A 27592-nucleotide genomic window follows, 5' to 3' on the forward strand; every position below is an offset into this window, starting at 1 on the left:
TAGCTTGTAAGACAGGAAAACTAAAGAATGCAGCCATTTTTCTGTAGCAGATTTTCATGGAGAGTGAGTTCAGGGTTCCAACTTGGAGTGCCCAGGCACAACTTGCCTCACGTGCAGTACTGGGGAAAAAACAAGTACCCCCTACTTCCCTATCTCCCATTTGCTGGAATTAGAAGCTTCCTAAGTGCTCTGGTCTGGGAATTAAAGACCCCTGTTATAAAAGGAAGAATGAAATAGAGACGGGAATGTCAGGGCTCAGCTGGGAAGGAGTAGACGGAGGACTAGGGCTTCTGGCCATTGTGAGGTCCCCACGGACACTGCCTATTACATTTATCCTCAGCCTCCAGGGACTGGCCCACATACTGGCTCTTTCCCTGCAGTCGCCTGTTGCTTGTGACTAAAGCTCCCTTTTCTCCCAACTCAAGGTGGAACAAAACAGTGTTTCACAGAGTCTCTCCTACCTTCTTGTCCCTAAAACAAGCACACTGATCTTTGGGGATTTCCTAGGGCTTTCTACTTACTACCTGGCATGACAATGTTGGGTGAGAAGAGCCACTAAGGGGAACCTTACAAAAGGTCCAGAACAATCCATCAATATTCCTGATAGTTATTGGGATATAGATGGAACGAGGTCTTGATCTTTTTAAATCACTCCTTGGTCTATAACCACATCTTCCTCTTGACAGCCCTCCTTATACCTCACACTGGGGAATGGAGAGAGTGCTTCCACAGGAAAGGCCCCAGACAGTCCCACCTTTGCTTTGCTTTGCTTTGCTTTGCTTTGCTTTGCTTTGCTTTGCTTTGCTTGCCTGCCTGCCTGCCTTCCTTCCTTCCTTCCTTCCTTCCTTCCTTCCTTCCTTCCTTCCCTCCCCTATTTAGGCTATGTGGATGATAATATTCACTGAATGGCTATTTTGAAGGTGGTGGGCGTTAACTACACACAGAACTGGCATTGGCAGTGTAAATAAGACCACAGGAGTTAGAATTCAGAGACTTGAATTAGAACCCAGTCACTTCTGAGCTTCAGTGTTCACTTTTCTAGAATCGGAGCAATAATAATACTGAGGTTGAGGATGTGAGAATGAAATATGATAAATGTTTATTGTAGTTCTCTGTAAACCGCAAAGCACAGCTCAGTTGTTAGTGTATTATTCACCTCAAAGAAAACTCTGACCCTGTCTTTCCTGACACAAAAAATACATAAAACCGACAAAGCAACCCACCCATGTCAAAGGAGTTGGGCTCCACGTGGCTGCTGCTGAAGAAACCAGCCCTAGAAATGCTGGCAAGAAAGAGCATAGCGGCTTTCTTGGCCCGTAGCTGCCCGCCATCTTGCTCCTACAGCCCCTGCCTGCCTTACTTAGCCCCGGAGCGAGTGGAAGAAGGGGGCAGTTTCCAGAATAAGAGGAACAAAAATGGGAAGGGAGGACAGGGAGAGACACCAGGTGACAGCAGTCAGATGGAAAATTCTGGCCACCCAGCTAGTGACCCGTTATCTGTATTAACTGGGCTTAGGTCAGAAACTTCCTACATAACTGTCAAATCACCTTTCACTTAATCCTCAGTTACTCTCCGAGTGTGGTTTCAGTCGTGAAGGAGAAAGCACCGGGGGAGGTGTGCCGAAATTGTTTATTGTGATTGCCTTGTCTCAGTGGCCCCTCAACTTTCTGAACGCATACCCCTACCAGCCAAAATAGCGTTTGAGCTCATCCTTCCAATATTTTAATACATCTCTTATTCTGTAAGATGATGTTCATTTTAAAACATACGCAAAAAGGGTGATTTTTAAAAGAATGCAATCAAAGGAAGTTCTATTATTTTTCCATCTGAAAAGTACCCACTCTATCCTAGATGATAGGATTATAGGTGATTTTTTTCTACTTTATTTCCTATATTTTATAAATTTCAACACTATGCATTTATTCATAATCAGGAAAAAAATGTGTATGCTCTTTTTCATTTGTAATTAGCAGCATATAACTGTCAAAACTCTTTAATTCCAATCTTTCCAACTGATGTGCCATTTAACTAACACTTAAATGAATGTACCTTTGTCTCTAAGCTCGTCTACATGCAACTTTTTTTAACCTTGTTTTTTCTTAAAAAAATTTTTTTTAATGTATTATTTATTTTTGAGAGAGGGAGAGAGACAGACAGACAGTGCAAGCTGGGGAGGGGCAGAGAGAGAGAGGGAGACACAGAATCTGAAGCAGGCTCCAGGCTCTGAGCTGTCAGCACAGAGCCCAACACGGGGCTCGAACCCACAAACCGTGAGATCATGACCTGAGCTGAAGTCAGACGCTTAACCAACTGAGCCACCCAGGCACCCCACCTTGTTTTTTTTCTTTTAAGGCTGGTTTAAGGTCTGGTGTATAAGACACCTGTGTCTCTGAGAGGACAAGTGTGAGGGTGCCTCATGGCTCTCACAGTTGACCTTGGACACCCACCTGGCATACCGCTCAGTGTTTTGCTTCCAGTCAGAGCTTACGATGCAGGAATACCAATGTGACCAAGGTTGACTAAGATAGACAGTGACAGTTGTATTACGTTCCATGGAAGGGAGATGGAAAGTTTTTTTTCCATCCAAAAATATTTCTTTCGACATGCCAGGTTTGAAATATTACTTCACAGGATGTATGCTTTCACTAGGATGTGCATTTCATAAACATTTGTTCCAACCTGTAGAAATACAAGGACGAGTGAGCCACTACACTGTACCTGCCCTCAAAGAGTTTCAAATCCAGGGCCACCTGTTCAGTTGTGCAGTTTGTGTACAAGGTCAAGTGACAATTGAGGGTTAACATTCAGCCCACACTGTGCTCACTAAGCCATCCACCCTGGTGTGGGGCTGCATCTGCCCTAAGTAGGGTTGCTGGATTTAGTAGACAAGAATAAAGGACGTCCAGGTAAATTTGAATTTCAGAAAGATATCAAGCACTGCATGAGATATACTTGTTTGGGGCATACCTGGGGCTTTGTCTGGCAGCCTTAACCCTGAGAGTTGCTCATACAAGGTGCTGGGGCTTTGGGGAATGGGCCTAGGGTAGGGGCATGCTTCTTTCTAATTCATCCCCCTAGGAGGGGTACTCTTTTTCTAATCGAGGCTGACGGGTGTCCATGTCAGTATCCAGTGAGGGAGAGAGATGTGTACACATGATGTATCTAGTTAATTTTTGTAAGTTATGTGGGTTCCAGTGGAATATAAAGGAAAGCACAGTCAGTTTTCCTGAGAGAATCTGCAAATGTTTCACAAATAGTTCTTGATCTTGGTCTTGAAAGATGAGTAGAAGGGAGATTTATCAGGGCCATTGTGCCTTGCTAAGGAATTCCAGCTGTGAAGCGATGGGGAGAGACAGTGAAGGATGTGTCTATGCAAGAATTAGCAAATTATTATTATTTACACACTAACTGACACTTGGAAATTTAAGGATATGTTTTGTGTACAATTACTTATCTCAGGCTTCATATAGCATATTCAGTTTCACTGGAGAGAGGAATAGGAATTCATAAGAAATGAAAAGCTTTATTTTTTTCCAAATGGCTAAAGCTTAACTTCTGTAAATATCAGTTGTTATACTTTAGCCTTTTTTTTAAAGTTTATTCATTTGTTTTGAGAGAGAGAGAGCATGTGAGCAAGGGTGGTTAGGAGAGAGAGAGAGAAGGAGAATCCCAAGCAGGCTCCGCACTGTCAGTGTTGAGCCTGATGTGGGTCTCGATCCCACGAACTGAGAGATCATGTCCTGAGCCGAAATCAAGAATCAGACGCTTAACCAACCAAGCCATTCAGGTACCCCACTTTAGCCTTTTTTTAAGAGAAAAAAATTGTTACATACCTGTTTGGTGTCTGAAGCAAAGTATAATAAACAGTATGGTAAAGAATAAGGATCATCATTACAAATCATAATCACATGAGTCAGTAATACCACGAGTAACAGCAAGAACTATTGGAATGTATAAGACTCTGCCCATGTAGTCATTAAATGGGTCCAGTGTGCCCTGTTTTGTTTTGTTTTTATTTTTTGGTACCTTTCCTTGTTCTTCATGTTTCTTAATGGTTTTACTGTTAGCTGTTTCTAAATCCCATTGAATTATGTCAGGCGCCCTGCCTCTGATGGTTCCCACTTCTCTAATTTGCTGCTTCTGGTCAGCTGTGCCCTAAAAAAAGGCAACCGCAAGCACTCATGAGTTGTTTTATAAAGTAAGGATAACCAGGCCACAAGAGCTGAAGGAGCTTTCCTGTGACTATACCTGGGCCCCTTCCTTCATTACAAAAGTTCAGTATTTTATTTTCCAACTGTTGGTATTGAAAACATTTTACTGGGGTGCCTGGCTGGCTCAGTTGGTAGAGCATGTGACTGTTCAGCTTAGGGTTGTGAGTTTGAGCCCCACATTGGGTATAGAGATTACTGAAAAATAAAATGGTAAAAAAAGTTTTTTTTCTTTGACCTGAAAGTTCTTTGTTTCTTCGAATGTAAAAAAAAAAAAAAATTTTTTTTGGAGTATTTTTGTGGGCCCTTCAAAGTTTTATGGGCCCTGTGGCCGCTGTGCCCACTGTGTCTAAGTGGATAAATTGGCACTGGCAGCACGGAGTCACTTGAACCTCACTTTGTTTTGTTTTGTTTTGGTCCCAGAAGTTAGAGTATTTTTGCTTATATCTTGGTTCTTGTCTGTGTTCTGGATAGCTGAAATTGCTTAGCGGATTGGCCTCCAGATAAGTGAGGTGCTGTTACTGAGCATACCGATCCATTCTCTAAAATATCTTGGACCTAAGAGATAATTACAAACTGGTAGAAAACTCTGGAAAGAATTTTAATAAAGAGGAAGGCTGAGAATAAAAATCACAGAGATAGAAATTAAATGAAAAGGAAGGGGGCGCCTGGCTGGCTCAGTTGGTAGAGTGTACAACTCTTGATCTTGGAGTTGTAGGTTTGAACCCCACATTGTGTGCAGAGGTTACTCCAAAAAAATGAAATCTTAAAAAAAAAAATAAGAAGGAAGAAGAAAATTGACCTGATTAGAGAGCACAGAGGTCACAGGCATATCAAAGGCATATCAAACTAAAAGTTGAGAGAGGGAGGGAAATTTTCTGTTGGTGCAAGGCTGAAGAGTTTGGATTCACTAAGTAATCAGTGATCATCTTAGTTCAGTTTTTTTGTTTTTTAAGTTTATTTATTTATTTTGAGAGAGTGTGTGCGTGCAGGCAGGGGAGGGGCAGAGAGGGAAGCAAGACAGAGAATCCCAAGCTCCACACTCACGCAGAGCCCGATGCAGGACTCGATCTCACGACTATGAGATAATGACCTGAGCCAAAATCAAGAGTTGGTCATTTAACCAACTGAGCCACCCGGGCGCCCCTTAGTTCAGTTTCTAATGAGAGAGAGTGTCTACAAAACTATTCCTTTTGGCACTAAGAATACTGTACCATGGTCAGTACAACTCTATTTGCTTAATTTAAACTTTTCTCCCAAGAGCTCAAAGATCGTAATTTCTAGGTGATGTATCTCCCTAACTCATAATTAAGAGATCAGCCATTGCTGATAGGAGTTACAAATTACACAGATGAGAACAATGCACATGATAATGGGAATATCAAAGAGGCCTGAACTCTAGCTTCAGCTCCCTGCCTGGGTATAGAAGCTTCAGACAGGTCACTTTGCCTCTCATCCCAGTTTTCTCTACAAAATAACCAGGGGAGGACTACGTAATCTTTAGACGAGGTAATCCTTAAGAGCGACTCCAAGTGTAAAATCTGATGATTCAGTGTCTTTTTCACATATTGGTACTGAAATATTCTGTAATATCACAAAGTGGTCTGCTCTTGCTATAGTAATTATTTTAAATTATTTGGGGTAAAGTTTCTCATTTCATATCCAATCTGCATCATGAATTCCCCTCCTGATTGTCCTCTGTCCTTACAGCACCATGAGGATGGTTACAAAGACAGTAGACTAAGAATTTGCTTCAGGGTACAGTCTGATGGAGCGTCTAAGTGTAGTCGTCAGCCTAGTTGTAGCATGATTTATTTGAAACATCCTTCCTTTGGTATTCAACTTAAACATTTCACTACAAAAAAAAAAAGTTACAGACATTTTGAGCATGAGAAATCAGAAATGCATGCAGGATATGCAAAGAGGCCCCATTCCTCTCCTTTTACTGTCCAGACTCTGGTTGTTTTTAATGGTAGTCAATTTTTTCTCTTTTTTTGGGGAAACCAAGAGTTGTAGGAGATGCTTCATAATACTTAATTCACTATCTTAAATTAATGCCCTCTAATAAATCTCATCTTTTCCCTGTTAGAGAAGTCCGTATTTTCCGATCAATAGCTTAACTACTCATCGATCACTTGATTAAAAGAGAGAGACGACAGCCTTATGGCATCTACTTACGTTGTAAACGTAGCATACGTGCCGCTCATTCTGGATTATTTTCTTGAAAACTTGTTCTAGCATTCACCACGTGAGGCTCCAAGGTATAGACTCTGAAATGGTAGATAGTTAACTTTCCTGTTGAACACTGGCATAACGTGCATTTCTCCAGGGCCAAAAGAGAGACTGTAACAAGGAAGGAGTGATCTGCTGCCCTTGAAGCCGACAATGAGATCACCGTTCATTTGTTCCACACAAATTTATTCCCTTCGCAGTATGTTCAAGGCACTATGCTGGCCGTGGATATATCAATAAACCCCAACAGACAAAAATCCTGTCCTCCTAAAGGAGGACCAGCAGTTAATACAATAAACAAGTAAAGACAGTAGTAAATGAGTAAAATACAGAGCATGTTAAACCATACAGTGGAAGAGAGAGCAGGATAAAGGGAGATGAAGAAGGGGAGACTGGTTTTAAATGGCGGAGCATGGGGGGTTGTGTGGGCCCAGTGGAAGAGGTGACGTGCAAGCAATGCCTTGACATTAGGGAAAGAATCACGTGGATGGGAAGAGCATTCTAGGCGGAGGGCGCATAGGAGTATCTTCCGTGCGCCAGGCATGTTGTGCTCACAACCACAAGGAATGAAACACGGCTCCTACCCCCAGGGAGCTGATAGTCTAGGAACAAGATTCAGACTTGCGAATAAATGCAGCGATAAAGTTGTACAAGCACTATGGTAGGTAGAATGTTTTTTAAAAGTCTCTGTATTGGCTAATAGAAACTAAGTAAAAATGTGTGAAATTATTCCCGTTCCAAGAATGAAGCTAGGGTAAGGGGTGGACTAAAGCACGGCTTACCAGGAATGCTCCTTCACACCCCTGCCCTGAGCAGACCTTTCCCTCAGAAGCCTCTTGACGAGGCCACTCACTCTCACCCACTCCACTATTCCAGGGGGTGTTTGATCTTTCGTTTGGGCCCCGAGTGGGCCTCACTGCCACCTGAGTCAAGCTGAAGATTGGAGCTCTCATCTTCCCCTAAGAGGAAGTGTTGGCTCTCTGGGAGAATGCACTCTGTGTGCATCGTTTGCTGCCAGGGCCCTGTGTTGGGAGGACAGGGATTTCCAGGCACCCCACTGCTCGCCCACGAGACCTGACCCTGACCTAACCCTAACCTTACGGGGCCCCGACATCCTAGGCAGAGAATGCTTTTTCAGGTTCCTCTCAAGACCTATGCGCTCAAGCTTGCGTCTCCTTTCATTCTGGCCTCCTCCGACCGCGATGGCCAAGACCCCCCCTTCCCCAAGCATTCTTCACCCGAGCTGGTATAGATAGGATTTGTATCCCACTTGTATGGTTGGGAAGGAGACAGGTACTCGAGTTAAACCATCTACCCCAAATCACACGATTATGAACGATGTAGCCTGACCTTTTGCTACCGCACTAAACCACCTGGCCATTGAGGGGACTTGCCTCTCCTCCTTTGCTTTCTGCCAGCCCTGGGCTTGCCTTCAAAAGGACGGCGTGTGTGAGGTATTGGTGGGACAACGCGGATCCTTCCGGGGCACGCTGACTTGAAGTGCCGGCACACCATTGGTGCCGCAGCTTCCTGCGGGCCCCCAGACCGGCCTGCCTCCAGCTGCCAGGATCCTCTCTCTCTCTCCATCGCCGTTCTGCCTCCTCAAGAGCCTTCTGTAGTTTCCTGTTGCTTGTTATACTAAATCTCCTTCCTTAGTTTAGCATTCTGAGTCTTCCTTTTAGTGGCTGCCCACTCCCCTCTCTAAAAAGACTTAGTGCCCTGGCTCAGCTGCCTCCACCACCCACATAGGATTTAGTAGCATTAGAGACCCGTCCCGTCTCCTCCAGGGCCTCCTCTCTGTCAGTGTCCCTACAGTACTACGGGAATCTTCCTAGAGGAACCTACTCTAATAAAACTATCCCCTTATGCTGTGCCCCCACAGCCATTATTAGTTTGTGTTTGCTGATGTGTTCCTTGGTACACATCCTGAATGTCTGTTTGCTCTTCCCAGCTAAATTATAATCACTTGGAAGACACAAATCAAATCTCATAATTCCATAAATATCTGAACAGAATAAATTCTTGGTAATGGTCTGATCAACGAGTCTTTTGCTTACTGGGCTTAGAAATCCTTACTATTCTGAACGTTTTCACTCTCAGTTACAAAAACCTCAAATTCTAACAATCGACATAAAGTTTAAGGCCCCCGGCACACAGCAGTTTTGAGTTGCATTTTTAAACTCACTTCTTAATCCATTTCAGGGTTTCCAATTGTTCACAGTTAATTCTTCTTACCAAGGGTGTATTACACTTGCTCAGCATTGAATGATACGGGAAGAATGGCCTTTCTTTGCTGCATAACTGACTTTACTTTTGTTCACAGGTTAAAATCAGCCCTTCCATTTCACTGCAGTATTATATTGGTGGCATTTTTATTTAAGAAAAAAAAGCTTTCTTCCACATGAACTTTTGTTACAAATCAGTTTATTGGGGCCAATCAATGGGCAGGACCTCTGAAAGGGTGTGGATTATCTGGTTAGTCCTTTGTGTGGCAAAAGGCTTAGATACTGCTTAGTACTTTGTTCATTCTTCATCATGTAAAGAAGTGTTTTTTTGAAGGATCAACACCTGACTGAGCCCTGCCTTTTTCATGGTAATGTTTTCACCTGAGTTGCTTCTTATGGTACCAAGAATTAGTTAACTAATACTTACTTAACCTTGGAACAATGTTTATCATAATCCGATTGGCAGATAGTCATTTTATTTAGGCCTGTTTCTTTATTGTATCAGGAACTAGCAAATCTCAGTAAAGAGTATGCTGGGAACAATTTTTTTTCCCTTCAAATAAGTTATCACTCTTTTTTTTTTTTTTTCTTTTCTTTCCACCAAGGGCATGTTTCCATGCTGTAGACTTCAGCCTAGGAACCACACATTAACCAGTTGGATTTCCCCTCTTGGGTTGAGCTCTACTTTTATTTTCAAAGCTGACTTTCCTATTACATGCTGCTGGCAGCTTTTCCTCCGAAATGTTCTCCAATATGATTTATTACACTCAGTTTTTTTCATGATAAAGCTTCCTCATGAGCATTACCACTAATTAATAGACAAAATGACCCAACACAATTTAATTATTTGGTAATGATTTTCGGTGTTTTCTTAAAGATGATGCTTTACAAGTCAAGGCCTGAACTCGCCTGGGTCATGACCTCTCTGCAGTGTTTGCAGTCTTGTTAAACAAGAAGTAAAGCAAAACATAAATTAGCGTTTCCATTATAAGTTGCTCTACATTTCCCAGTCTTTCAACACTCCGAAGAGCGTAGTCATTGTTAACGTTAGAGAAACTTTCACTAGGAAAATGGCAATTCTGTCTTTCTGGAGTAAAAAGCTTCTTCCTCAGTGCTGTTCTTCTAGGGCCAACGCTGCCTTCCTTGAGAGAAGGCAAGATGAGGGAGTTTGAATTATGGGCTGAATGGAGGGAATTGAGGGAATTTGAATTATGAGCATTAAAAACCTAAGGAAAAGGAGAGATAACAGTCAGTTACCTTTCATTGTAAGGCAGCTCCACCAGCCTGTGTGGCCTTTAGCATCTGTTAGCCTTCAGAGATCCCTTCCCAAGTTTACAGATGGAATTTCGTGCTGAATGTTAGAGCACCACTCTTCTGTGATAGCGGAAGTGTGTATGCGTTTGTGTTTGTAATTACCTCAGCTCCCCGGGTTTTGTTATTTCACCTTCAGACTTAGGTGTCTCTGCTCCTTCTGGCTTGGAATAGCCTTCCTCTTCATCTTCCTAATCAGCCTACTCATTCCTTAAGACTCTGTTCCAGAGAAGGAGCAGGAGAGGTTTCTGTGCCACATGTTCCCTCCCTCTACCACGACATCCTGTGCATAATACCTCCCACCTGTCCACGTTGGATCGTCATCATCTCTTTCATAGCTGTCTCTCTCTATATACAACATCTATTCCACATTCATCTAGGAGCTTGACGAAGCTCTGTTGAAAACGTGTTTGGTTTTTAGATAGTTGATGTCTTGAAGAATAGTAATGATTATCCTTCAGTTAAACTCCACAGGTATACTTCTTTTTTTTTTTAATGTGGATTTGTTTATTTTGAGAGAGAAAGTGCTGTGCATGCACAAGCAGGGGAGGGACAGAGAGAGAGAAAGAAAGAGAGAGAGAGAGAACCCCAAGCAGGCTCCGTGCTGTCAGCACATTAGCCTAACAAGGGGCTCCATCTCAAACCATGAGATCATGACCTGAGCCTAAATCAAGAGTCAGACACTTAACCAACGGAGCCACCCAGGCACCCCACAAATATACTTGTACCCCATAGTCTTTGCACAGTCATCTGATATGCCAGTCACTAATTGTGCCAGAAGGACTCAGCTTTCTTTGATATGCCTTTGTTTATGCCTGTGTTTCTTTGATAATGCCTGTGGTTCATTTTCCATTATTGGCACAGTAGGTGGACAAAACGATGAATAAAACTGTGAATGGCTGGTATGCCTTATTGGTAGTAGTGGTGTAATGTTTACAAAACCCAAATTGAAATTGTTTTGGTGTCTGATCTTCAATTTCTTAACATCTTTTCCTGCGTTTATTTTAATTTTCACATAATAATTTCTTTTAACATCATGCGTTTCTAAGATCCGTGAATAGGTTCAATTGTTGTATTAAAGGCTTATCTGTGGAATGAGTGTGTACCATCAATCTAGTGACATAGTTTAAAATGTGTTCCTCTTCCGTTTTCCAAGTAAACGGTTTTTGGTTTTTGTTTTTTTTTAATGTGTTTTCTTCATGAAGAAAGCAGTATACGATTTTGGATTCTGGATCTGGTTTCCATTCCTGCCTCCATTATATATTAGTTGTTTGACCTTGAACAAATTACTTCTATCTGTGAGATTCAATAGCCTCATCAGTAGAGATAACATGAGTACTTAATTGTCAGGATTATATGAACAGTAAATGAGACACTGATCTCAAGAGATGCCATACTGTAAATAGGAATAAATGGGAGTCTTCATATTGAATGATGGAGATACCCAGACCCCTTCCCCCATCGACTCCCAGAATGCTGGAAACTAGCTTTAGAGCCCTCAGGAAGGAGGAAGATTCTTCCCTGGGAAAAATGTATACATCTTGACCTTTGAAGGACTCCCAATAATCAGCCAAGTCTTATCTGATCATCCTGTATTAAAGCCCTCAGACTCAGAGCTTCCAGTCATTAATTTAATTTTTAAATCTGAATGGTCATCCAACAATCACCAAGATACTTGAGGAAAACCTACAGTAAACAAATAGGAAAAAAGGAACTCCAGGGAGACAAGGACTAGGCAGAGAACAGAAGAAAACATTATAAAATCTATAGGATTCACACAGACTTAAAATAAGGCATCATAGCCATTAAATATAATAGGATATAATAAAAAAAAAAGGCATTCAAGAAACAAGAAAGAGTGCTTAGAAATGAAAATATACAAAGAACTTAATATAAATTTGGAAGATGATGTTGATGCTAACCCAAAAAGCATTAGAAAGAGAAAAAAATAAAAACCAGGAGCAAGAAAAAGGAAAAGAACAATAATAGATTAGTCTTAGTAGACCAGTATGCAACGAATGGAGATTCCATGGGGCGGGGAGGCAAAAAACAAAGACAGAAAAACACAGAAAATGAATGAAAAGAAATAATCCAAGATATTTCCTAAAACTGAATGATTAGAGGTTTCCAGTTTAGAAGGGACCCATCTAGCACCAGCAGAATGAGTAAAGAAGGACTTATCTCAAAGTACCTAATTTTGCAATTATAGAATATAAGGATGAGAAAAAGATCCTTTAAAAATTAAAAAAGTAAAAGCAAAGAGTCAGAAAACCAGAATGGCGTCAGTCTTCTAGCCAGCAACACTGAAAATTAAAAGACAATAGAGTAATGCCTTCAGAATTCTGGAGGGAAAATTATATTTAGGCTTGTTCTCTCTACCTAGCCAAACTGTCAAGTGTGGAGTAGACAGTATTAATGGTGGAATAAAAGCATTTCCAGACATTCAAAGTCTTTACATTTTCACCTCCTGTGCACCCTTTCTCTGGTAGTTATTCAAGTAGATGCACCGTGGAAAAGGGAATAAATGAAGTAAAGGGAAGACCCCGGGATGTAGGGGATATAACAGGAGAGAGGAAGGTTCTAGAGCTACAGCTGTGCAACAGGCCTAGAGAGCTATCAGTTCAGACTGAGCTTTGAGAACAGAGGACTCTAGGAGAGGGAGGTCTTAAACGAACAAACAAACAAACTTTAAAATTCCCTGACATGTTTGAATGTATTGAAAAGATTTTCATGGTTGTGTGTGTTTGGGGATGAACTTATAATAGGCACCTGGTAAACTAAGCAAAGGGTGAAATAGCAGTCATTAACTCTAATAAATATAAAATGTTTCCTAAGAAAGGAAATGTAATAGTATATTACATGGCTTAGCTGTCAATCATATTTATGCAATCATGATAAATACTGAATATAGATGGAACCAAAGACTATAAAATAACTACATTGGAAGGACAAGAAAAGAGACACATGGGGGGGTGGTAAAAAATTAATATTAAATCTTCTTCATCTTCCATAATAGTCATCAAATTCTATTTTAAGCGGAAAACAAAAATCTAAAAATAGTGGTATCACCTTGTTATTGTAAGAAAAGAAGGTAAATACAAGAAGAAAAACTAAGAGTTTAAAATGATTGCCTTTGGAAAGAGGGACACGGGAATGGTGGCATAGGCCTGCTATAGTTTTTAAACATTTTTTTGTATGTTCTAGGGTTAAAAATAAAAATGAAATTTAAAAATATTAAATGACACAGTTATGTAAAGCACTCAGCACCATGCCTTTCACAGTTAAGTGTTGCATAAATGTAAGCAATTTTTGTTACCCTGCTCCTTCTTAAAAGCATAATAAATCTTTGCTAAGTGGGTGATACAGACTTTCTGTTCATTCATTTCCTTTTTCCCAATCCCTACCATACGTGTACCATGTTGGCCGTGAGAAATGAATTACAACATATACTTCAACATATATCTTTTTATTTGGTTTGTATGTCTCCCTGATTTATCCATTATTTTATTGACACGAATGACAAGAAAGAGCTGTTGTCTCTTTCTGGATCATGTCCCAAAGAAAGTGTCTCCCTTTCTGAATCATACTCTTGATACTTTTCTTTAGATTTTCATGAGGAAAATTTTGAATTTTTTTTCTTTTGCCTAATCACTTACATTTCTGCAATTAAATAAATGGATATGGTTCAGGCTTACTCTGGTTTCCTGACCAGTCTTCTCCTATGCATTTTAACACATTTTCTCCTTACGAGCAGGGCCGCAAGCTTCTTATCATTGGGACCACTAGCCGCAAAGATGTCCTTCAGGAGATGGAGATGTTGAACGCTTTCAGCACCACCATCCATGTGCCCAACATTGCCACCGGAGAGCAGCTGTTGGAAGCTCTGGAGGTGAAAACAAGTCAATGGATTGCAAACTGTCCGTACGACAGGAGCTGGGGCTGGCAGTAACGCTCAGGGTGTACCACAGACATTGCACCCGGTGCCTCATTTCTGTGCTGACCTAGAACAGGGCGCCTGGGATATACTTTCAGTAGTTTTAGGAATTTGAGGAAGAGGTGAATGTCAGTGAAAGTGAATGACTCTCCCATTCCTTGGTGTAAGCAGTACCCAGCCTGCCAGGAATGAATTCCTGTGTGCCCGCCATGAGTGATACATATGGTACATGGGCCAGAAACTTGGAATGGGAGAAGGGGAGGGTAGAGTAATCAGCATGCAGAAAATTCGGTCCCTTGCAACAGCTTTCTGCCCATTTACCTGCATTTAATAAATTGGAATCGTGATTAAAACATTACAGACTTCAAAAAGCTGCAGAAGTAAAAGGAACTGCTTTACTAAGTCCATAATATAGGAATGTTTTCTTAAATTTTTTGAGGATGACAAAGTTTAATTTTTAATTTTCATTCATTCATTCATTCATTCATTCATTTATTTTAATGTTTATTTTTGAGAGAGAGAGACAGAGCGTGAGCAGGGGAGGGGCAGAGAGAGAAGGAGACACAGAATCCGAAGCAGGCTTCAGGCTCCGAGCTGTCAGCACAGAGCCCGATGCGGGGCTCGAGCTCACAGACCACGAGATCATGACCTGAGCCGAAGTCAGACGCTCAACCGACAGAGCCACCCAGGCGCCCCAATTTTTATTTTTTTTAATGTTTTTATTTATTTAGTTTTGAGAGAGAGACAGAGTGCGAGCAGGGGAGGGGCAGAGAGAGAGGGAGACACAGAATCTGAAGCAGGCTCCAGGCTCTGGGCTCCAAGCTGTCAGCACAGAGCCCGACGCGGAACTTGAACTCACAAACTATGAGATCATGACCTGAGCCGAAATCGGACGCCTAACCGACTGAGCCACCCAGGCACCCCAAATTTTAATTTTTTTAAAAAAACTATATTCTTCATTAAAACTTTTGGTTAATATCAGTGTACACAAATGACTTGATGAGATCTGTGAAAAAAATGTTACCTAGTGATTTGTTCAGCAGTGGTAAAAGCTTCTTGAACTCCGCAAGACCCATGTGGTTGGGGCGTACTCCCAGCAAAATAGAAATTCTCTATATGATAAATGTCTCCAGATTACCTATGTGAGCAGCTCTGGTGTCGAGGTTGGTTAAGAATTAAATTTAGTCTCTGCTTTGACACATGTTAAAAATTGTAACTGATATAGGGGTGCCTGGGTGGCTCAGTCACTTAAGCGTCCGACTTTGGCTCAGGTCATCATCTCGCAGTTTGTGAGTTCGAGCCCTGCGTCGGGCTTTATGCTGATAGTTCAGAGCCTGGAGCCTGCTTCAGATTCTCTCTCCCTCTCTCTCTGCCCCTCCTCCGCTCACGCTCTGTCTCTGTCTTTCGATAATAAATAAATGTTAAAAAATGTTAAAAAAAAATTTACTCAAAAATTGTAACTGATATTTATTATGGGTTGGTTGGAGTTTTTTTTTTTTCCCCCACAGCCAGAAAACAGCCCCTATAGAAAACCCACAGTTTTCTATAGGAAAACAGGATTTAGGATACCAGCTTTCACTTTCATAATTTTACCTAATGGGTTAGGAAGGTCAGTTTGGAGTTTAAAATATGATAAAATCCGGGGCGCCTGGGTGGCTCAGTCAGTTAAGCGTCTGACTTCGGCTCAGGTCATGATCTCACCATTCTGAGTTTGAGCCCCATGTCAGGCTCTGTGCTGACAGCTCAGAGCCTGGAGCCTGTTTCAGATTCTGTGTCTCCTTCTCTCTGTGTCCCTCCCCGCTCATGCTCTGTCTCACTCAAAAATAAATAAACATTTAAAAAAAAATAAAATAAAATATGATAAAATCCTGTCAACTTAAACCAGTCAGGTAGCTCTTACCACTCTTCTTTTAGGGATAAATGTGACTGTTAACTAATGTTGTTATAATTAACTTACTCTCAAAGTGCTTTCGTTATTTTTATTGCTTTTGTAGCTTTTGGGCAACTTCAAAGATAAGGAACGTACCACAATTTCACAGCAAGTCAAAGGGAAGAAGGTTTGGATAGGAATCAAGAAGTTACTAATGTTGATCGAGATGTCGCTACAGGTAAGATGCTTCATTCTCTGTGTGATTCAGACACAGCTTCATGATATACCAAAAGGTTTTATATTTCCTTTACTAAGGTTTTAATTGTTTTAATGTTTATTTATTTTTGAGAGAGAGAGAGAGAGAGACAGAGCATGAGTGGGGGAGGGACAGAGAGCGAGGAAGACACAGAATCTGAAGCAGCCTCCAGGCTCTGGACTGTCTGCACAGAGCCCGATGTGGGGCTGGAACTCACAATCTGTGAGATGATGACCTGAGCTGAAGTCAGACGCTTAACTGACTGAGCCACCCAGGCACCCCACCTTTACAGGGTTTTGAATAATTTGTCATAATTCTCTTCTTTCTGAACTCAAGTTGCTATTAGTAGCCTGCTTCTGAGACCAGCAATAACTTATTGGTACTTTTCTTTCTTCTTAAAATTCAGAAATAGAAGAAAAGATTATGAAGTTACTTTCAATTTTAACTTCGGGAGTCATTAGATCTTAGAACTAGAAAGGGCTTTGAAGGGCAATTGCTTTGCTGTTCCTCCCCACCCCCCACCCCCCGTTTTAGAGATGAGGGTACTGAGTGTCCCACAGGTGGTGAGGAGTTATCCAAGATCACACAGCCGATTACTGATGGAAGGAAGATGGTGTTGTTCATCAGAGGTCCAGAAGCTACTGTGCATTACACCAAAAGGGGCCTGGGAGACTGTTTTAAGGGACATGTTAATTGAATTGTACAGAATCGACTTAGGCTCTATATATTTCCCCCTGGCTGGGCTCCTAGAAATTTCATGCAAACTACTGTAGAGTTAAAGCATCCAGGATCACATAGAAAACTGAGCCCTAGGCTAGTACCCGGACAAAGACAGATGAAATTTCTCCGGGACTTTCGCACATCTACTTTTGGGGACTCCACCCTGCATGTGCCCGTCCTGTGTCTTCTGTCCTTATCTGCCATACTGGTTAGATAATAAATGTACTTCTACAAGTTCTGTGAGTTCAGGGATCTTGGCGATCACTCACTATTTGAATCCACAGTGCCTAGAACAGAGCCGGACACACAGTAGGGCGCTCATCAAACTGTCATCAGATGGGTCCATCCCAGGTTATCGGTGGACACACCGGCTGCACTGTTGGCATGGTTTGCCGCTGCTCAGTCCTGCCTTTCACTCAATGGGAGCAGTGGGTGGCGGGGGGGAGGTCTGAGTTTCACGGCGACACCTGAAATAGGCTCTTGGACCAATAACAAATTGAGAACATGAAGTGAAGCCTTTTTTTAATCTTTGCTGGCCCATCTATTTGAAAACAAAATTGTGGCTCTGAGAAACCTAAAGTTTAATCTATTGAACTTTCAGCCAGACTGAAATGTATTTATTTTCCATGGTGAGCGGTAAATTAAAGTTACAGGCTAATCACTTTGCTCAGGCTTCTTCTTGGTAAAGGTGCATATACAGATGTATTAGCTCTTTCCTTGGGTAAAGATAAATCTGTCAAGATAGTCAGCTCTACTCTTCTTCTTCTTCTTTTTTTTTTTTTTTTTTTTTTTGGTTTCAGCATAATTTTTTTCAATAATTGCAGAGAAGAAACTATGTGGGTTTTTCTCTCCAGTCCCTACCCCTTCTTCCTTTGATGCCTGCAGGTCAGTGATCACCTTAATGCCTCTATGTATGTGGGGCAGAAAGTGAGAGTGGGGCACTCGGGCCTAATCTTCAGCGACTGACACTTCAGAGGCCTCTGAGTTTGAACCCCTTCATGTCAAATGGATTTCGTGCAGCTGAGTGAATTCTCTTTAGATCTGCCTTAGAGAGACTGAGCCTAAGTGAAGAGGCATGTAGTTGAGCAGAATATAAGTCATGTTACCTCTCTGTTCACTCCACACGATTCTGTTAAAACTTGCACAGTGCTGAGTATCTGCTCTGACTGGATGTCACCTGAGGGAATAAAGTCATTTATCTAGATTACTTTTTTCCTCCCTTTCTCTTGACTTTTAATTCCATAGCTACAGGCAAGTCAGTAAGTCGTTGCTCACACATATTAAATATATTTAATGGGCAAAGACCTGCAAGTACGGACTACAGCTGAGCTCCAGCCAGTTCCATTTTTTTAAAGAACTTGACAATTGATTCATATGTAATTCTATTCCCAAAGAGGGAAAATGTTTCTTTTGTTAGTTCTTCGTTCTTTTTCTTAGTCCTTTGTAGTCTGACCTCTTAACTTTGATACATTTGAAACTTCTGTTGGATGTTTTTCTGGGGATAGAAGAGAAGACATCTTAAAAAAAGAAAAAACAAAACTGTGGTTGGAGGGATCCAATTGTACCTTTCTGCACAGCCGCACCGCCGTTTGAAAGCTACTCCTGGAGGGCAGGGAGTTCCCTCTGGGGAAACAGACGCCTGCCCGGGAGCATTTTTTAAAAGTTAGGCATGTTTCTCACAATAAAAATTCATCTTAAGGAATTAAAGATGTTTTCAATCATCATTTTTTTAGATAACATCTCTGGCTGACCACTGGGAACAAAATATATTTAAACAAATGAGTAAATATGAATATAAAAGGAAAATGAATAGAGAGCAATAGTAATAACCTAAATCTAGCCCCCGAACCAAAACTCCTCTATCTTCACCTGGACTCATGATGCCTTTTTTTTTTTTTTTTTTTTTTTTAAAGATACTATTTTTAAGTAATCTCTGCACCCAGTGCAGGGCTCGAACCCACAACCCGGAGATCAAGAGTTGTATGCTCCATTGACTGAGCCAGCCAGCCGCCCCATGCGTGATGCTTTTCTGTCAGGGGAGACCCAGATTATCCAGGCGTCGCGTTAGGGGAGTCAGCCCCACTCTTCCTTCTTTTACTTTCAGCACAATTTTTTTTAATTAATCGCAAAGAAGAAACTGTGCGAGGGAGACCAAGGCTAAGAAAAGCTAACGTGTCAATCGTGAATAGATGGTAGGCTACTTTTTAGTCACCCTCAATTGGTTTTAAGTTTGGTCTCACCTTTTTTTTTTTTTAAATTTAATTTTGGTTTTTTTGGTCTCAGTTTTATATACCTTGCATAATAAGTTCTATGACTTGGATGCCCTTTGACCCCCAAGAGTGGCCACTGTCTGCTCTCACACGTGTCCTCTTACACAGTGCCAGCTAACGGGACACTCAGCTGAGGTGCCTGGGAATGACCAGCTGGGTCATTTGGAACCCCATGCCCAGCAATTGTCTGCTTGGAAATCCCGCTCACTCCTCTGGAATGAGGTCATCGGCTTCGCTGTGTGTCAGAATGCTGGTCAGGGGGCAGGTTAACACATTTCTGTGACTCAGCAGAGCGCTGGAGGAAGTATGAAACCACGCATTTCCTTGGCGTGAAGTGCATAGTTATTAGAAGGTACCATTAACCCATCTTCTTTATTTCTTCTGTTGTGTTTAGATGGATCCCGAATACCGTGTGAGAAAATTCTTGGCCCTCTTAAGAGAAGAAGGAGCGTAAGTACATGCAACACTTAAGACCGTCAGCCAGACTTACCACTCTGTTAAATTCCACTGCCTGTTCTAAGACTTGCTCTACAGTGCGTATAAATTTGAATTCTCAACCTTTCTTGGACAACTTTGTTTCCATTTATTAGAGTTCTTCACTGTGTTGTAGGCCTGAGAGACCAAGCAAGGAAATTGGTTGTTCTGTTGGTTTGTTCTCCTTGTCCTGCTTCGCAAAACTTCCTTGTCACAATGCAGGAAAAAACTCAATGGTACATATTTATTGGAGCCTGCTTTTAAATGCATGGGGCTATGACCGTTTTCTTTTGTGAAATGCTTATCTAATAGCAAATGCATAGTGAAAAACGTAGAAAAACCATTAAGAAGCTTTTAGTGATTTTGTGACGCATGGTTTTTTGTAGACCCTCATCTGGTTTTTTGTTTGTTTCTTTTGGGTATTTCTTTCTCAGTAGCCCCCTTGACTTTGAAAACGGACTCTTTGCACACACACAGTGACCAAAGGAAGTGACCAAGGTGAAGATGGCCTGGGATCTTCACTCAACTCAAGATCCTGGACAAAGTGAAACAGTCCCTACCTTTAACACGTGCTCACTCTGCATGATTAGTGCAATAAAACTCCCTCCCTTGTGCTTACTCAGATATTCTGCTGTTTTGTGGAAGGTACAAATTCGCTTTAGAATGCTGTGCTTACCTTTCTGTGCAAGCTAAGATGATTTCTTCTTCCTCGGTCTTTAAGTGCGGGCGATGTACTACACTTGTGAACACTACACGTTTTAAGCTCCCCACCGCCATCGCCACCCAACCCTCTCAGTAAACGTAACAATGTTCCAAGACAACACTTGGCTTCTTAGAAGGAAGACTTTCTAGATGTAAACCAGGAAGAGTGACTGGAAGTGTGGGTTCAAAGGGATTATCTTACAACTCCCCTGTGCTAACACTAAAGGTACTTGGGTATTTGGTTTAGGTTCTCCCAGAAAACTGGTGGTTATCTTTGCCTGAAGGAACAGGGCTTTGAATTTCGAAATGCTGTTCTCAATCATTTTCAGAGATGTTTCCAAGTTGCAGTCAAAAGATCTTTCTTAATAGGAAGTCTGATTATTACCGTGTTGGCCGTGGCATATCCTCAATGTTACTGACTTGCTCTGTGGTTAAGAGATCTGCTAACCGTTACCGCTGGGTAGCTTGTTGTTCAAGACTTGTTAAAGACCCATGTGGAAAAAGCGTACACCCCTAAATAGAAAGGAGTCGTTACAATAAAATCATTTATAAACTTTCAGCACGTTACTAGTGTCCAATTCTAAATGGGACAATTCTTTGTAATATTAAAGGCTTATTAGTATCCTTAGCTTAACAACTTAGAATTTATCCTTCCTTTATTTTAAACCATCTGTACTCTCTAGCATCTGTTAAATAAAACACTTTTCTCCAGAAGACACTGTTTTCTAGCCCTTGCCCTCTGAGTCTTTTAACATCCATTCCAGTACATTTAACACATTTCCTTTACCCTCTACACTCTTCTTCCAAAGGGAAGGAGAGCCCGTGGTTTGTCTTATAACGGAGTCAAAAGGAATTAATTAGGTCATCATATTTGTGATGAGACTTACAGAGCAGGCCACTCTCTCCCCACTGCTGCTTAAAACGCAGGGACAGGCAATCAGAAGCCATCTGAAGGGGCTTTGTGCCGCCCAGGGACTTGTTGCCACAGTGGCACTTGGGTGTAGCTCTGTCATTTGTCCCCGTGGTAGAAGGCAAATTGTCTCCAGATCTTGCCATGTATGTATTTTTGGTTGACTTCAGTGTCATATCTATCTTGTTTTGGGTTTTCATCCCTAGCTTATTTTGTGGCTTTTTAAAAAGTGGATTGTATTGTGAAATTCTGTGATTCCCGGTGGCCAGTATCTTGGATTCCCTTATCTGTTTTACAGCTTGCCTCTTTTCTCTTCCTGTGAAAGCAGCACACATTGTATTAACTTATGTCTCTTGTTAAATGAGGTTGATTTCTTAGTGTTTTGTCCAAAACTATATTGAAAAATATAAATATATTGTTTAATGCAAATGAAGGAATGCAATAAAGAATATCTATACTTTAAAACATTCTGTAGACCAGTATTTTGTATGAAACAGTGTGTATGACTGATAGGAATGTGTGAAGAAGAGGGGGCTCAGAAGAGCCCCTCCTTGCTTTGTTACAACTAGTCTAAGGAGATGGATTGTTTTTATTTAAACATCTCTGGTTTGGGGCACCTGGGTGGGCTCAGTTGGTTAAGCGTCCGACTTCAGCTCAGGTCATGATCTCACGGTTTGTGAGTTCGAGCCCTGCCTTGGGCTCTGTCCTGACAGCTCAGAGCCTGGAGCTGCTTCCGATTCTGTGTCTCCCTCTCTCTCCGCCCTTCCCCTGCTTGCTCTCTCTCTCTCTCTCTCTCTTAAAAATAAACATTTAAAAAAAACTGATTTTCACTATTTAGGGAAGTGTAGTCATTTAAAAAGAAAAATAGATCACTAGCATATTTTCAGATGTTAATGCGCAACAAGAACCTCCATACTTATTTTACTTATTTGCACCTTATTAAAAAACAAGTTATACCAAAGCTATAAATGGGTTAGGAATACTCCAGAAAAGAAAATTGTTTCGCAGAATTACTCCTTCCTGTGAAATGCACAAACCAAGGGATTCAGACACTCTCAGTGGGATTTCTTCACCCGTTTCATTTTGGAATCCTGCATCCTTTTTCATTTTTCTGAGCTATAGGATCTCTTAGTCTAAAAGCCCAATCTTCAGAGGTGGACCAGGCTAAGATGAAAGGCAGCTCAGAGAATCAGCAAGGCTCAGTGGGAAGAGGTCAGTTTCAGAGCCTCTCTGACAGCAGGATCAGCTCGCCAGGAGTTGTCTATACCTCCTAGGAGGACCCTAGGCCACCCTGGTCCCTGTGTAGCCTCGAGAAGGTGGGGTCTTGAAGTTATCCCAGAACTGTAATGGGCAGAGCAAGAGAGCGTCTGAGGTCACAGGCTTAGTGACAAAGCAAAGGAGACTGCAGCCAGCTGCTGCCTTGGGTTTCTTCACATATGGATCCACTGTGAACAGGCTAGTTTTTGTCAGAAAATGTAATTAAAACTTCAAAAAAAGGCTATCTCCTCCTTTCTGTTATTTGTACATCTTCACTCAAATACCTTTAAAAATATATAACAGAAAAACCATAATGGTGGCTGAAATCTGAAACATGGTTTGCCTTAAGGCTGTCTTTTCATGTCCCAAAACCTGCAGTGAACAGCCTCCGCTTTAAGTTTCCACAGCAAGGCATGGAGTAGATTCGAGTGTGTAAATCACGAAGTCCTGGTTAACAGACTTGTTGAAGCACCGAGTCAGCGATCAACAACCAGCCCAGCCCAAGCACAAAAGGTGAAAGCAAGATTTCATGTTCCTCGCCCGGCCGCTTGATTCAGAAGCCTCGTCAAAGACGACACTGGGGAAGGTGTGGATGAAAGTTCAAAAACGCATGTAAATTTCAGAAGTTGCTGCAAAATGATCTAAGTTTCTCCTCCACTGGCAAGCGGTGCTGAGACTGGGCCCTGGAGTTGCGCCCACAGAGGCCGTGTGCTGTGCGGACAATGTGGCCTTACAATGCAGCACAGAGCACCTGTGAGGGGCAAGAATCCCGAGCCGTGAAGACAGAATTTGCAAGGAGGACTCATGTTTGAAATTTTCCCAGCATACGGTCTCTCCACACAACTGACTTTGTCCCACTATTTGGGGAATTTAAGATTAATGGTAAGGTAACTCTTTGCCTCCTAGAAAGTTCTCTGTTAAGCTAAGAGAAATGATGACAGCGGAGTAACCATAAATTTTGCTGCATTAACTTCACCTGTGTGTATGTAGATCACCTACAGCTTACGTGTCCGTCCACATACCCAGGGTGGCCTGGATCTACCACTGGACCATTGGATACCATCACTGGATGCACCTAGAATAGCCTCACCACCATCTCTCCCCTGCTTTTCTCTGCCTTTCCTTTGCCTTTATTTGTTCTTCTTCCCCTCAGCCTTGAATGCACACATTTTCTTCCCTTTTTTCGTAAAATACTGCTTTGAAAGGAATCTCATTATATTGTCTCTTTCAGATCTTTTTTTTTTAAAGGTTAAAATTTTTTTTAATATTTATTTTTGAGAGAGAGAGAGAGAGAGAGAGAGAGCGAGCGCGCAAGCAGGGGAGGGGCAGAGAGAGAGAGAAATGGAGACACAAAATCTAAAGCAGGCTCCAGGCTCTGAGCTGTCAGCACAGAGCCCAACATGGGGCTTAAACCCACAAGCCGTGAGATCATGATCTGAGCTGAAGTCGGACACTCAGCTGACTGAGCCACCCAGGTGGCCCAAAGATTTTTTTTAAAGTTTATTTATTTTGAGAGAGAGCGCACGAGTGGGGGGAGGGGCAGAAAGAGAGGGCGCGAGAGAGAACCCCAAGCAGGCTCTGCACTGTCTCACAGAGCTGTGAGATCATGACCTGAGCCGAAATCAAGAGTCGGACGCTTAGCCGACTGAGCCACCCAGGCGCCCCTTGGATCTTTATTTTTTTAAAACTTCCTCTTGTTTTTAGATGTTTATTAGTATTTATACTTATGGGGAAACTGAACGTTCAAGCACTGCAATAAACTGTGTTCTCTTTAATCATAGTATATGATTAATCATAGAAAGGATTACAAATGGCCTTGGTAAGTATGAATAGGGACCATTTAAATATTTGGCAATCTTCTAGGTTAAAAAAAAAAAAAAAAAACAACTACCCAGAATGCTGGGGTAGATGAGTATTGGCTTTCTGTCAAAGTTAAAGTACAAGATGAGCAGGGCTGTAAGATACAGAGATTTCCGTATACTTTGCACGTCCGATTTCTTGTGCCGCCGATACCACCATTTTTGTGGTTTAAGCTTTTCAGGGACTAAATAAAGACGCGTAACGGGCACAGTAAAATTCATGAACTTGTAGTAGCCATTCCTAATCGAAGGTTAGAGGTCTGAATTGTAGCACGAGACAGCCCATCGCCACCACACAGGGCAGACCGCTTTATTTTTATGTTTTTCTATGCAGTGAGATGAGTAAGATTTGCTTCTAATAAAGGTAAATCAGGAGAAAGAAAAAGCAAAAGCGTTTTAGCCGTGCTGCATAAACCGAAGGTGACATTTTATGGGTAGGTCTGAAGACCAAAGGATCGTCTGTTGTCATAAAACCGAGTTATAGCCTCTCACTGTTGAGAAAGCATTGCTTGGGAGTCTCAGGTGAGTCCTTTTGAAGCAGCGTTTTGAGGAGAGAATGCCCTTCCCAGAGCGTGCCCACTGGGGAGTCCTTTCTGCCCCATCGCAAGCTGCAAATGACACCTGTTCCAGGCCACCCAGAGGCTAGGGCACACCACTTCATCTTCCTGACCCACCTACCCCTTCTGTAGATTAGCTAGCAGCGGGGGGAGCCATTTCCAGTCAAGTTTCATTTTCAATAGAGCAAATCCTATTTTCCCAATAAATGGAGTTGAAAACATGGGTGAGGAAAGGATTAACCAACCCCGTGGTCTGCTGGCCTTGAGCCACATCTCTGAGTGTCTGTGACATTAATTTGTGCAGTGGAGGTGCCTGAGTCTATGAAAAGCATTAGCGCCCAACTGCTTACTTGCAAAACTGGGAATTATCTGTTGGATGTTGACTTAGAGCAAAGTAAGCCTGTAAGAAAGCCCTGCAGTGGATCAGACCTACTGTCCCTGATGTCTCCGATGATCCCGCTTAGAGAGCAGAGGGAATGGCTTTGATTTGGGGCACTAACTTAAGGGTGCAGGTGGAGGCCAGCACATCCAGAATCGGATACTCTCGACCTCCTGAGCATTAATCTGGAAACTCCACACACGGTACAATGTATCCGTTTTAAGTTTGTTTACCTTCTCTTTAATGACTTAACAGAAAAAAACTGCATGATGAAATATATTTTCTCCAAATATATATATATTTATATAATATATAATCTTAGTTAACTCAAAGGTATATACATTGTATAATAAATAATATTTATAAAAAGAGACTTTTTGAATATAAAATCAAAAAGATCAACAACTTCTACAACTTTTTACAAAACTTTGGATACAGCAGGTTGGTAGGAAATTTCTGTTGGATACTATTACCTGACTACGGCAAGAATAATTACAATGCACTCAATGTACTATTATTAAATAATTACTTGTCAGCTACTTGAATACGCCCCAGAAACATGACTTTATCACTTTTAATATAGAATACATAGATATGAAAAGACTGTTTTTGAAAATTTGTATCCATTCTGCTGAAATAATTCTCACATAAAGCAAGCATCATCTGGTTGACATGATTTAAAACTTCAGTCTAAGGTGAGGTGGGGAGGGGCATTTCAGACTCTCTGGAGAGGGGATGGGGTGTGGATCTTTATCAGGGCTCGTTGCCAGCGGATTCAAGAGGGCGGGCATGGCTTCTAGATGGTGGCGGCAAGCCTGCCTGGGCAAGCGGGAAGACCCCGGAACCTTAGGTCAGCGTGAGGCAGACCAGAGAGAGAAGGGAGAAAAGGAAGAAACGACTTTGTTCTGGACTATTCTTCCCGATTCTCCTTAAGACACAGCTGCATCGATTCATACTGTCCGATCCGCCTGCCTCCATTCTGCTAGCCTCCTTCAGGACGCGCCAGAGGACCAGCATAGAGCGAGGGGAACTCGGCCGTGAGAGGCTTTACCCGAGGGACCGAGTGACCGCTCGCCCCGCTTCGGACACCCAACCCTGATCCTTGGTAACTGCGCGGATGGGTGCGGTGTCCGCGTGCAGGCGAGGCCGGAGGGTGCGTGTTAAAGAACTCGGCGCTTCTGTTTACCCACACAGGCCAAAGAGAGAAAAGGAGGCCAGAAGACGTGTCTGCTTCAGAGAGGAGACGAAGGAGCGACTTTTAACACCCCCCCCCCCGGCCCCCCCCCCCCATCTACGAGTCACCAAATTGGAACTTCGGGACCAGATCGCCACTCCCTGACCCTTTGTCTAACTTCTACCAAGGTGGCCTAGACTCCCAGCCACTCTACCTGGGCTTGTTTTTGTGGAGAATCTGCCAGTGAGCCGGGCTGGGAGGGATTGAACGGCCCCGTCTAAAGGTACCACTTGTTGCTTTAGGAAGCTACTGGAGCTGCAGAAGGCCGGCCCCCTTGAAACATAACCTATTTACATCATCCTCTGAAAACCAACAGAAACAAAACAAGCAAAACAACCCCACCGTGCCGCGTGACTGGTGGAAGCCGCAGAATGGGCAACAAGAGGGGGAGCGGCTCTGACTGCAGGTCCTAAGAGCCTCTTGTGCAGAACCGGGTTACAGAGAAAACGAGACAGAACACACAGTTGCTTTTCAAACAGCTTACCAGGCCACCCAGCGCTCCTGGTTCTTCAAAACTCAAAATCCTACTCCCACAATCGCCTTGGGCCTCCCTACCACTTTATCCTAGCTAAACCTATGGCTTTTGTCAGAATGTGGAAGGACATCAGATTTGCACAGGAGGAGACGGAGAAAAGGAGACTGCAGGGGTCTGTCCTACTTCGTAACTCCCACCTCACGGGCGTCTTGGCGCATCACCAGAAGGAGCGGTCTGGAAACAGAATCTTGCCCGTGCTGAAGTCTTCACCACCGGGCAGAGAGCTCACGGTAGCCCAGCCTGTTCTGTCGGAGTAGAATTTTTTTTTTTTTTTCCATTTTTTATTTTCTTTAACATGTGCAAAGAGAAGCCTGGGGTCCGTTCCTATCAGACCCTAGAGAACTAAAGAGAAAGCCCCTTCTTTAAAAACCACACACCATCCAGAGCAGGGTGAGAGACTTAAGAGAGAGCGCGAGGGGGGCCTCCCCGTCAGCGGGCGGCTCGGGTCCAGGTAATTTACCGCACGGGCGTCTGGCAACAGTCCGGGTTCCTTGCTGTCTGGTGCTGAGGGCTGAGCCCGGCTCCAGGTCCTGCTTCCCATGGGACTTCGGTGAATCTGCCCAGCCACACACTTCACCCGTTCCCACTGCCCTTTGGAAAACAAAGAGGAAGAATTAAGAGACGCAATGCCTTTCTCAGAGAAACCACCCGTTGGGGGG

At 42.6% G+C, this 27592-nt stretch overlaps 2 protein-coding genes across 6 annotated transcripts in view; one reads left to right on the top strand and one right to left on the bottom strand.

Annotated features, from left to right (window-relative positions):
* Positions 1–21577, top strand: part of NSF (N-ethylmaleimide sensitive factor, vesicle fusing ATPase) — a 147578-nt gene extending 126001 nt beyond the window's left edge. Inside the window, exons 18-22 of one of the 2 annotated variants that reach the window (XM_053893461.1) lie at positions 13731–13865; positions 15905–16018; positions 19421–19476; positions 19637–19736; positions 19935–21577. In XM_053893461.1, coding sequence (XP_053749436.1) covers positions 13731–13865; positions 15905–16018; positions 19421–19476; positions 19637–19736; positions 19935–19937 — 408 coding nt within the window. In that variant the 3' untranslated portion in view covers positions 19938–21577. The remainder of the gene's footprint in view (positions 1–13730; positions 13866–15904; positions 16019–19420; positions 19477–19636; positions 19737–19934) is intronic. The other variant, XM_019437488.2, reaches the window with a different exon arrangement.
* Positions 21578–25709: 4132 nt separating this feature from the next.
* The window catches only part of WNT3 (Wnt family member 3), a 47207-nt gene continuing 45324 nt past the window's right edge, over positions 25710–27592 (bottom strand). The window contains exon 5 of one of the 4 annotated variants that reach the window (XM_053892733.1): positions 25710–27524. In XM_053892733.1, coding sequence (XP_053748708.1) covers positions 27296–27524 — 229 coding nt within the window. In that variant the 3' untranslated portion in view covers positions 25710–27295. The remainder of the gene's footprint in view (positions 27525–27592) is intronic. The other 3 variants (XM_053892734.1, XM_053892736.1, XM_053892735.1) reach the window with 3 other exon arrangements.

Source organism: Panthera pardus, unplaced genomic scaffold (genome assembly GCF_024362965.1).
Source record: "Panthera pardus isolate Hobbes unplaced genomic scaffold, ASM2436296v1 HiC_scaffold_3, whole genome shotgun sequence".
Lineage (NCBI taxonomy): Eukaryota > Metazoa > Chordata > Mammalia > Carnivora > Felidae > Panthera > Panthera pardus.